This window comes from Lutzomyia longipalpis, chromosome 4 (assembly GCF_024334085.1).
Source record: "Lutzomyia longipalpis isolate SR_M1_2022 chromosome 4, ASM2433408v1".
NCBI lineage: Eukaryota > Metazoa > Arthropoda > Insecta > Diptera > Psychodidae > Lutzomyia > Lutzomyia longipalpis.
In genome coordinates this window covers 12105704-12117709 of record NC_074710.1, presented here as the reverse complement: position 1 = coordinate 12117709, position 12006 = coordinate 12105704, and the positions used below count along the sequence as shown (strand labels likewise).

The window sequence follows — 12006 nt, the reverse complement described above, 5'->3', positions numbered from 1 at the left end:
AGTTTTACAGAAAGTGATCTTTTGAACTATAAAGTTGCATCATTGGGATCCTTTTAAAGAGTAAATGATTAAAATCACGAAACCTTCGTTCTATGTTTGTACCGTTTGTACACTCTCTAACTCTTTGAAAGGACATCTTGACTCTTTTTTTTATTATGGATTCATACCTTTGATGTGCCAACATTCCAATCATCGCAATTACAGACCTATTTACTCTTCGATGTGGAAGCCGTCGTGTGTTTGGGGGTTGGTATTTCCCACAAAATAAACACATTTCAGTGAGTCAGCTCATTCACAGGGTTGCTCTTTGATTTTCAAACATTTGGCCACGAGGCCATGCTCTTGCCGTGCTTCCTCCGCCACAGAGGGTTCTTCCGAAACGAATTGGCAGGAACGGAAGGAACACGAGGAGAGAGAGAAAAAAGAACTTGATGGTGTCTGAACATGAACAATGATCATTGAGTTTTTGGCAATAAATGGTTGTTTTGGGGGAAAAGGGAAAAATCGATTAAAGTGTTTAATGGAAATGGTTCCACCTACGCTTCATTAACTCCCCAAAAGCTATGTCACCCCAGATTCTTTTGCCCTGGCGTTGTACGAATAATACCCACCTCCCTTCACAGTGAAACCTGCGGTGCCCTAATTGGCATCGAACAAATGCGAAAAACATCAATATTTGCTGGCGGAAAAAGGGGGAAACAGATGTCAACAAAATGAATTGAGGGTGGGTCGAGTGTTCGTGTTGAACATATGTTGGGCCCGCACCCTCACCGTCCCGGTGGTGGTTCCACAAAAACTTGTGCGGCAACATCAGTTACCTAATTATTGTTGCCCTTTCTACCCTCCCGAAGGGCGCATGGGACGGCATGTTTCCTTTTTTTCGCCCCTTGTAAATTTTGGAGACCTCTTTTACCCTTTTCTTGTCGTTTTCCCTGAATTTAATCTTTTTTTTTTTATTCTTGTGCCTTTCATTTCAGTTTGCGTCATGATTTCGGACTTTGAATCTACAAATGAAGATTATGCGGATGAAAATGATAAATACATTCCGAATTTTGTGACTGTTGGTCAGGAATACAGCATACCTGTCGGATCAACCGTCGTACTGCCTTGCAAGCTCAATCATTCAGGTATGTTTGGATTTTATGTCAATTTTGGTCAATTTTAGTCAATTTTGGGGCTCTCCTGAGATGCTTATAAGGGATGATTTTCAGTTTATCATGTTTAGGCTTATAACTTAATCTCTCCTTTTTCGGTGGTTTGTTTCTGAAATCAATTTTAAGTGAAAATTTATGATGTTTTTTAGTAATCATCCTTTGAAATATTCTTTAAAAATAATATTTAATTTTTAAAGGGATATAAGAGAATTTTTATGGGTTAAATATTTAAAGAAGATTTGTTAGTTTCACAACAAAGTGTATTTGTTTCTGTAATACTACAGTACAATGTAATTATTTGGGTACAACAAAGGAAAGCCTTTAGTCAATACTTTCCAAAGGAAACTCCGAGAGTTAATCAATATTATAGAGAATGTTGTATGCAATATCTCAATTGAATTGATTTCCATTTACTAAGAGTTAATTAATTAAATGTTGATAGAACATTTATGAAGAGCAAAAACAAGAAATCAATAAACACCCTAAAATGTCTATAAATGGAAAAGATTTTATTTCTACAGTTAATTTTATATACATAATTTAAAAAATATTTAATTTTTGTATAAAATAAAAAAGCTAATGGATGTTTATTTGATTTTGATAATTTTTGTCCAAAATAATATTCAATCCGATTTAAGACTAAAGTTTTTAACAAAGTTTTGCTTAGCCTACCCGGCTAATCCTTAATTAGGAAAAAAAGTATAAATTCCGTAATATATTTGTCATGATAATATCCCTTATAGAAGCCTAAATTCTTCAATAAAATTTTTTAGAGTAAACTAATTCTCATATTTTTTTGTTTCATAAATATAAGTAAAGCAAAGTAAAGTTTATGTTTAATTCGTCGTAAATATTTAAACCAAGCAGTTTTACACGTATGATATGCAAACTTTTCAGTGTCAATTAATTTCGTCAAATATTTTAGTGTTTTATAAGCTAAACCAAAATTTGATTTTTGGCTTTTGCGAGCTTTATCGGGTTTACTAACAATTTTAATGAATCCCAAATATTTTATCAACTAACATAAACAACGAAAGTAATTTCGCAGCAAAATAACGTCGATTAGCATGCTTTTTTTTTAGGGTGCAGTAAATTGTTTTTGCTTTTACCGTGCACCATGATGAGGTTCTCTGTGAATGCTAAATTGATGATGTGTTCTGAAGTTTTCCAACATCAAAACAATTCTGACGATGGGACAAGGTGGATGGGAAATTGAGGGATGATGTTCCCACACGTTTAGTATAGAATTTAAAGTGGTGTCTGCATGCCTAAATAGCCTCATCAAATGGGGCGTTCTCAATGCAAATTGCACCATCGATACATTCAATTGGGGCTGCAAATTGCATGTATGAGGAATCACTTTGGTTAAATTGCTACACAGCCTGGGGTGTACCACATACATAGGATTCATTTATATATGTACATTTACACACCTAGATCCCCTCTCCTTCCCTTCCTAGATAAACCTAACACTCCTAAATATTTTTAACTGCCCCACATGGTCATATCCTCCCAAATTCAACCTCTCCCATGTTTTAATGACTTTTTCAGCAAAATACTCTCATAGCAATTAAAACCATTCACGCGGTGCACTCAAAACTTTTCGAGTTGTAAAATTATAGTGTTGATTGTGGCAGGAATGAATGGGTGAGGTGAATAATACGCGGTGGTCGAAAGTTTGCCTGAAAATAGGCACATGGGGATGAGAAATGTGAAAAACCCCACACATCCCTCCATATGGGTGGGGAGAATTTATTTCGTGTTTAAAAAAATTATCCCATAGCCCTAGGACCATGGGTAGTTGGGGGTGTTTTATGTAAAAAAAAGTTCTGGTGTGCTCAAAATATTTTCCATAAACAAGTACAAACTGCCTTAGATAAAAAATAGGATTATCTCTCTGGGATTATGTGGATGAATAATTCACATGTTGGTTCTTATTTGCATGTTAAAAGTTGCTAAAGCCATCAGAAAAAAAAATTAATACAAATTTTCTGCAAATTTTAACGGTGTTATAGTATTTTATTAATTTATATTTTATTTTATTTTACAAAGAAAAGGAAAAATCAGTTAAAATTGAATTTATAGACAGATCTTTATGTCAAAATTTTGACAAATATTGGTTTTTGACAGTTGACAGATAAAAACTCACCACGTCATAAGTCATAACCATTCCGCATCAATTTACCCGCAATCCCTGAATGAAGTTTTTCGTCCTTTTGCAGAATTTCACCGAGAATACATTTTAGCATGGAAGAAGGATAATGCCGTATTGTCTGCAGGACACATAAAAGTCAGCATGAATCCGCGGATAAAACTAATACAATCACAAAGTCGAGATATGAAGGATAATAGTATTAATCTCGAAATAAAGCAAGTTAGGACGTCAGATACTGGAAAATATATTTGTCAACTCAGCTCCACGCCACCCCGTGAAGTGGTACATACTCTTGTTGCGCTAGGTTAGTTCATCTTCTCCATTTTAAACTTTTACGGCTGTTGGATTCCTTACGGATCCATATAGCCGCTAGGTTAGTTCCTATTGAAAATTTTGAATTTTTTTTGGGAAATATATTATTTTGTTTAATAATTCATTTTTAGTTCCGCCGAAGATAACGTTTCTATCTCCGGCGGTGAGATTAGAAGTCGCCAAAGGTTCTCCAATTCACCTTGAATGCCATGGTGAAGGGAATCCTCCACCTACAATCTCCTGGTCACGCAAGGTGAGTGACGTGAATTTAATTTTTGTCAATTTTTTGGCAGATACTATTTGATTGTAATTTGATTGTCAATTAAAATATTGAAATCTGAATTAAATCATTTTAAAAATTTATTTGTAATTATAAATTTCTTACAACTTACCTGACAGTTACCACATTTACCATTGATGTTATGCTCTCATACAACAGATTTGAAACATTTAATGAAAATTGTAGTTTTCTATAAAGATTTTAAATTGTTAGATAATTTTATTATGTAGGGGAGAGCGGGGTTAAAAAAGTCACTAAAGGGTTTAGAAAAAGCTCAAAATATAATATTTCCCAAACAGATAAAGCAAAATGAATAGCTCAATTCTTTAGGATATTTCTTGCCCTACAACTCTTTCTCAGATCATTTTGTTCTATCTAGCTAGGAAATATGATATTTTCGGCTTTTTCCAAACCCTTAAGTGACTTTATTAGCCCCGCCCTCCCCTATTATTGTTTCTCACGTTAAGAAATCAATGTAATTAATGTCAAATATCTGTCAAATGTGTTTGATGTCAAACTCGAATTTGTTTAAATCAAAATTGACAGATGTCAATAATTGTTTTTTTTTTTTTGAATTTCAAGAACAATGTCATGCATAATGGAGAAAATGAGATTATACAGGACATTTTAGAGATTCCCCATGCTGATCGAAGTTCTATTGGGACGTACAAATGCACAGCAGATAATCGTGTTGGGCAACCTGATACGCGAGATATCGAGGTGTATGTGATATGTAAGGGAAAAATAGTAAATTGTTGCCCTATATTCGGCCATTCCTGATACATTTTGCTAAAAAAAAATTTCAGATCCACCCGAAATTGAAGTTGAACGCCCAATTGTTCACACAGGGGTAGGATTTGAGGCACACCTCGTGTGTATTGTTCACGCTGAACCACCGCCAATAATACACTGGTTCATGGATACAACGCAACTTGCTACCACTGAACGTCATTCGCAGCAGAATCGCGGAAATCGCTACACCATGATGATTCGTAATGTTTCATTTTTTGATTTTGGCAACTACACCTGCCAGGCTGCCAATAAGTTAGGAAAGGAGCGGAAGGGTATGACACTAACTGGCGTTCCCGTAATGTCTGTGTTTGATTCGGTTAGTTTCAAAAATTCAAATTTCCCGCCCTTTCCGCCATCTTAATTGCACAGCGTCCTTTTTTTGTAGCCAACTCTGGGTCCAAGTCGAGAGCACTACAACATCTCATGGACCACGGTTAGCTATGCATTCATCTTTGAATATCGTCTCTTCTACCATCAACACTACACAAATAAGGGAACTATTGATGATGAATTGGTAAGTTTTGATTGGAAATTGTGTCTCTCTTCTGCTCTATTTAGTCAAATTATTACAAAAGCTTCGCAGTAGAAGTAAATTTAAAAAAAAAGTGTAGAAAAAGTAAATTGAATGGAGCGATTGTGTATATAAAATGTCCTGAATGAAATTTCCTTTTGCAAATTGAATGCGAAAGCGACAAGTCGATGAGATAAATTGAATTTCCCAAGGAAGCTCATCGTGCGACGTAGAACAATATAAATGAGATCTCGGTGAGACAATGTCGGATTAGCCAATGTCCTGAATAATGTGAGAACAATGTACGTTCACGGGAGTTTGTCCATAATTTAATTTTCCAATGCAATTGCCATCGTGGAGAATGCAGAAATGTCTCTATTTAATTTCAAATTGTCCCTTAAGAGGGTGCGCGCAAATAAGGAATAATTCAAAATGGATGTTTTTCCAATAATAGCATTAAAATGAAATAAGCTTTCCTACATTTTTTTTCTCCATAAGTTTTCTTCAAATGAGCTATCAAAAGAAAATTTCTCAATGTATGCAATGAATTATGTTAGTTTTTTTTCGTTCAACATTTGATTTATTTGGAGTAAACAGTTGAACATACATATGTATGTAATGTATTTACGTACCATATTTAATAAAATTGATGAACATTTTAATAATGTTTTTCTGCTCATGTATTTTTAATTTATTCAGTCTGCGGAAAATTTTACTAATTATGTATTGTTTTTAGATTTTAAAATCAGTTCTGAGTATCCAGAAATCAAATGATTGAGCCAATCAATTGCTAATATAGATTGAGTCAATCAGATGAATCGTATTGATCAGGAATTGAGCAATATTGACGCGACCCATCTTTTGATCAGAAAATTCTATTTTTGATCCGAAGAATATTCCGTTTTGGTCAGAAATATGTTCCAATTCGAAGAGGAATGTTCCATTTTGTCGTCAGAAAAATCTGCCATTTTGATCAGGAAAATTAGACATTCGATCAGGATAATAAGCCATAAATCAGGATAATTAACGATTGAACAGTGAAATTGGTTGGATTTGCAGCTTATCAACACATTATCCTTTTTCTTTCGTGGACATTTACAGAGCACCAATAAGCTATTGCGACGAAATCAGCCCTATTCATCCAACTCTAGGCAATTTGATCAACTAGAGACGCCTCCCACTGAACACTGGAACGTTGTGTCGCTAATCGAGAGGACACACAATAAGATTGGCCGTGGATCCAATGTAGCTGATCAGTACGTGATCTTTCAGTATCCTAATGATGTACTCAATCCACGACATCGTATGTCCTTTATGCTGAGAAATCTCACACCTGCCTCCAGCTACGAAGCAAGGGTGCAAGCGAGAAATTCATTTGGATGGAATGAACTATCTACCGTCTTTCATTTCTCCACACGAGCGGAAGGTGAGTACAGTGTTCAAATTTCTTGAATGTAACCTTTACACATTTGCAACACATCCCGGAAATTCCATGAGGATGAGAGGAAATTATATACCATGAGAGGTTTAGCCATGGAATTTTAGATAATACACGAAGGAATATTTTTCCTGTGTAGAATTTCATAAAAGATCTGCAAATTACAAATTACTCAGAGAATGTTGGAAAAGTGGAGGTTCAACTAATTTTATTAGCTAGTTACTTATTTACTTTGCTTATAAAGTTTCCCTCATTTAATTTCCCAGGATCTTTTATTATATTTTCCCTCTTGTATGCGATAAGATACTCTATTAATATACCTTTTGGCTCTGAACAGACGGCGGCGGTGACTTTTGGTTGACGTCTTCGCGAGGTGACTTTTTTTGATACTTGGAGGTGACTTTTTTGCGCAAAGGCCTGGAGTGCAGTGGATAGAGCGCTTGAGTGCGCATCCAAAGGTCGCCGGTTCGAATACAGAACCCGGCAACGCGCCCCATCCGCCAACGTGCAATTAGATCACGTTGACCGGTTGGATCAGGAGATTGATACACTCCTATCTGTAAAATGGCCCACACGTGGTAGTATCTAGCAAGGCCTCCCACTACTTCTCCGCAAGGAGAACAACAACATCATATAGGGCGGCCGGCCCTGTTCCTATATGGGACGTAGCGCCAAAATATATTTTTTTTTTTACTTTTGTATTTTTGACTATTTAATTGAGCTTGTTTTGTCCTTTTTAATTAAATAAATTTTGTCAATTTAGATAAAAAAAAAAACAATTTTATTAACTGATATATTTAGCTAAGCTTGAGTACCTTTTCGCTGATTACTTTTGTTATTTTAACCAAAGTTTATATTAAAGAGTGTTAGTAAATTTAACTTGGCGCCATTTTAACGCGTATACAGGTGAAGGCATTTTTAGAGGCTGGAAAAGCTCTGTAAAATCGATATTTCTGTGTGGTTGAGAGTTAACCTACTGACTTTCATCTGTATAGGATGACCCTTTGAAATAAAAACTGTGACACGATTTAATTATAAATGGATAGTTTTGTGGTCATCCCGGGAGGATTGCGTAAACTAACCCGCTTTATGTTGGAGCTTTTCACATTTGGACAAAATGGTCAGGTCAATCCACTGCAGAGGATTGAAGGGAGGGAGGAAAGTCTACCACAGAATTTGTAATTTAAGTGAATTATTTATTGATATTTCATGACCACCATTTGCAATGTTCTCTTCCGAGAGTAAACATTGCGTGAAATGAAAAGGATGGGGGTTTGTATGTTACAGTTTATGTTGGGTGGGGAAATTTTTAATTCAAACAATGCATATGCCTCTCATTCAATAAATTTCATTATTTTATGATGCAACTGAGGCTCCCAGTCATTTAATATATTTTACCCCCACATGAGGTTTAATTTTGCTGGGTGTTGAATTGTAGTCAATTGCGGATTTGGGCAGAGCAGACAGATTGCCTTTTAGGGACGATTTTTTTGTATCTCCACATAAAAACTTCAACATGCGGGAAAATTTGGGAAAAAATTGAATTTGAAAGGCTGGAACAATCAAATTCAGTTTTTTTTTTGTTTTACTGGGAAGGACAGAAACGAGAGAAAAACTCTTTTTTGTGGGGAAAACTCATCGCTGATTGCGCGAAATTTTTTTGTCTATTATTTTCAGATGTTGAGGTGGAATTGTCGGCTCAACCTGCCATCTCCAAGAATGCTGACGTCGATGGTTCCAACCACAGTAGAGGCCATAAATTTTCACCCTTCTACAGCTTTCTCATGATCATCCTCTACTTTGTGAGTATACTCATTGAGAATCTGTTGTGATGTGATTAATTTGAGCGCTTCTTTTGTGATTAGGTATCACGTTAAAAACCCTTAGAAAATTACATTTAAACCCAAAAAGAAAGACTTAAAATTAGAATTTTCACGAATATTTTAGGAATTTTACGACTAAAAATTCAAAATTAGGAAAAAAATACGAGAGATAAAGACGATATTTTTTTAAAAATACATTTTTGTACACAGAGATATTGAGATTTTTTGACAAAAAAATTAAGGAAAATCAGGAGGGAAAATTCCTCACCAAAAAAAAATAACCATTAATTTTGAATGCTAAATTTAATTCAAAATTACGTCGTTATGCGAATTTTTATTAAGTATTCTTAAAAAAAATAAATATTTTGTAAAAAAAATATTTTCAACATCGACGATAATGAAAAAAAAGAGTTCATTCGACATTCACTTAAGATGCGTAAATGAGTAAATACGTAATGAAGTATGTTGTAATTTTTCCTTCATACAGTGCAATATTTTATCTCATATTATTTATGTATTTACTAATTTACTTTCAGTGAATTTCTTAAGGATTTTTTTTTACAAAATGGCCATTTCTATTGTCCCAATTGAAAAAAAAAAGAAAAATGACAAACAGGTTCCTTAATTTTGTAACCACTTTATGGTGGTGAATTTTGCAAATTTACCAATTTTTTTCATTTATTGACCATTATTCTTTAATAATAAATTTCAAATATTTAAAAATAAAACTAAAAATGTAAGTGTCATAAGTTAATTTTTTGACATTTCTCATGATTTGAAATCAAAATAAAAATCAATGACAGCATAAGGCCATTTTGTTAAATATTCTAGGGAACAAATGAAAAAGCAAAAATGAAAGGCTTACGCTGAAACAGCGCTTTTTACATTTGACCCTAAGAATTTTAAAGACTGTCAGTGATGTCAAAACAAACAGTAAAATGAATGACAGTTCAGTCACCGATTTGACGGCAAACTGTCATTTTTTTTTCTAATATCTTGGCAACATTGGAGTTAAGTACGTTAAGTACGTAGTATTAAGTAAAAGTAAAACGAAATAAGTTACTTTTAATAAAAGAAAAATCCCATCTATTTCTATATGTTTGACATTTTAAAAATTAAAACCATCCCAAAAGCCATTTTTAAAAAAGAAATCCCGATAATATACAGCTCACAAACGCATTTTTTAAAAGAAATATTTTATCAGTCATAGAAAAATCTATTTGAAGTAAATCAATAGTATCATTTTCAACACAAAAAAATCTTTTAAAAAAAAAAGCTGTAAGCACAGCACGCAACTGACAGACAGTTGAAAGAAAAATTTACATTATGGATCCATAATTAAAAAAAATGGTCTCCTTATGGTCATTTTGTGCCAACTGAATATAACAAAAAATGATTAAATAAAAAAAAATCTCTACTAAAAATGACCTCATTTGCGATGAGAATTTCTCTCTCGCTGAATCCATATGCAGGATAAGCATAAACAAAATCTAGAAAAATCCAATAGCGATGCAAAAAAACAAACATGGAGGAAAATCTAACCAATGATTTCGAATAAATGAAGTGATTACAAAGCCGACAGATAATGGAAACGTCATCATCATAATTTACAAATTGTGCAAAACTAAAGAGAAGTGAAAAATTAAGAAATAAAAGTAAAAAATAAAGAAGTTAAAGCTAAAAAAAGAAAATAGGAAACATCACAACTGGATACGAGAAATAAAACCACTAATAGAATAAAAAAATGATGAAAGATAATTCAGAAAGATAAATATTATAACCAGAAATAAACATATCCCCCAAAGGAATCAATGTTGATTGTGACCAGTTCATCTGAATGTCAAAAAAGTGACAGTTTATGGCAAAAGAAATGTCTATTTGTGATGACTTCAACGTTTGTGAAAGAAATAATAAAAAATATGTTGTGAAGCTGTTATAGCAACTATTATTATTTTGACTTAATTTTCACATTTCAAAACTTTCAATCCAATCACTTATAGATGTCCCTCCCCTGACCAAATCTGGCGATCAGGGTTTGATTTGAGATTTTACAAAAAAAAGGTATTACGGCTTCAGTTTTAAGTCTGTCAAACACTGTCACTTACTGTAAAAGATTACGAAATTTGAAGGGAAGAAACGTCAGTGTCAAAACAAGATGTGTCAGATTATATTCAAGGACACGTACGCTGAACGTATAATTGTTCTGTCGCGTTAGATAAATGCGATTGACAGTTAAAACACAAAGGACGCCACAGAAGCCATTTTTTTAAAAACAGAATTACACTAAAATAAATCCTTTAGTTGAATTGAAAGTAGAAACCATGATCGCCAGGTAAGGCCATTTCAACCATAAAATAATAATTGTGATGGATCAATATATAAATGTAAGAAAACAAAATGATTAAATGGAATTCAATAAAGAAAATGTTCAATGGCTAAATTCTGATGTAAAATCTAACTTTTCTATACAATCTTCCCACAGTTTGTGGGAAAATTTTGTATGCAAAATCGATACTAAATGAAAAGATGAATCACATATCAGAATCTAGCCGCATAAAGGTAAAAAAAAATGACATCTTTTTGTGAGAAAAACTTTGCTACATTCATATTTACAATGAAGAAAATATTTATTCTTTTGTTTAAAGAGAAATAGAGTAGTTGGTATTTCACATGTGGAATACCAACTAATATAGATTGAGATGAGATTTTGCGAGTATGTGTGATAAAGCATGAGGGTGGTTTGCGTCGCAGTGGGAAAAGTGTGTGCGTGATGAAATAAATTTTAATCAAGGAAAAAATACATTAAAAAAGAGACGTAATTAAATATAACTCATATATAGAAAGAAATATAATGGAGATTATTATCCCTTTAAAAAAGTATATTAAAAAATGAGATGTGTTATTGAAAGTCTATAAATGTAAATAAATGTAATGTACCTTCTGAAATCATTGTAATATATGTGATCACATATATAGAATAAATAAAAAAAAGGATTATCGTGAATAGCTCACCTTTATCCATTTCGAGATCATTTTTCTGTATTGATAGAAATTACGATTAAAATAACCGTTTTTAGATTTAAAAAAATCTAGAAAAACATTTTCTTTGAGAGAAAATTTAGGTCTAGGTTTGAGATTAGAAATATCAGATCCTGTAAGGGTTAATTTAACAATTACTAATGCTATTTTGGTTATTTTATATTAAAACTTTTATTTGTATTCTTAAGTCTTATTTTCTCACTTTTATCATTTTTTTTAAACCTTTAAAAAATTATAACCGAATTCCGAATTTTCTTTTGATAAACTATTTTTTTTTAATATTGGCACCGATTTTGTTAAAAATCTTTTCCTTTCCTTTATTTCAACTTCACAGTTTTTTTTAATCAGTTGATGATTTTTGTTTCCAGGAAAACAATTAGAAACATCTTTAAAAAGTCATGGAAAAGCGATTTTCTTTTAAGGACACAAAAAATTAAACAAAATGTCAAAATCCCTATAACATTTTTCATGAAATACAAAACAAATCTTAACTGACGAATTA

At 33.0% G+C, this 12006-nt stretch overlaps 1 protein-coding gene across 2 annotated transcripts in view; it reads left to right on the top strand.

The window, feature by feature from the left end:
• Positions 1–11469, top strand: part of LOC129796306 (lachesin-like) — a 28709-nt gene extending 17240 nt beyond the window's left edge. Inside the window, exons 2-10 of one of the 2 annotated variants that reach the window (XM_055838118.1) lie at positions 978–1127; positions 3377–3613; positions 3753–3874; positions 4484–4634; positions 4708–5009; positions 5079–5207; positions 6306–6630; positions 8320–8444; positions 8508–11469. In XM_055838118.1, coding sequence (XP_055694093.1) covers positions 978–1127; positions 3377–3613; positions 3753–3874; positions 4484–4634; positions 4708–5009; positions 5079–5207; positions 6306–6630; positions 8320–8444; positions 8508–8519 — 1553 coding nt within the window. In that variant the 3' untranslated portion in view covers positions 8520–11469. Of the gene's footprint in view, positions 1–977; positions 1128–3376; positions 3614–3752; positions 3875–4483; positions 4635–4707; positions 5010–5078; positions 5208–6305; positions 6631–8319 lie in introns of both variants that reach the window. The other variant, XM_055838117.1, reaches the window with a different exon arrangement.
• The last annotated feature ends 537 nt before the right edge of the window (positions 11470–12006 follow it).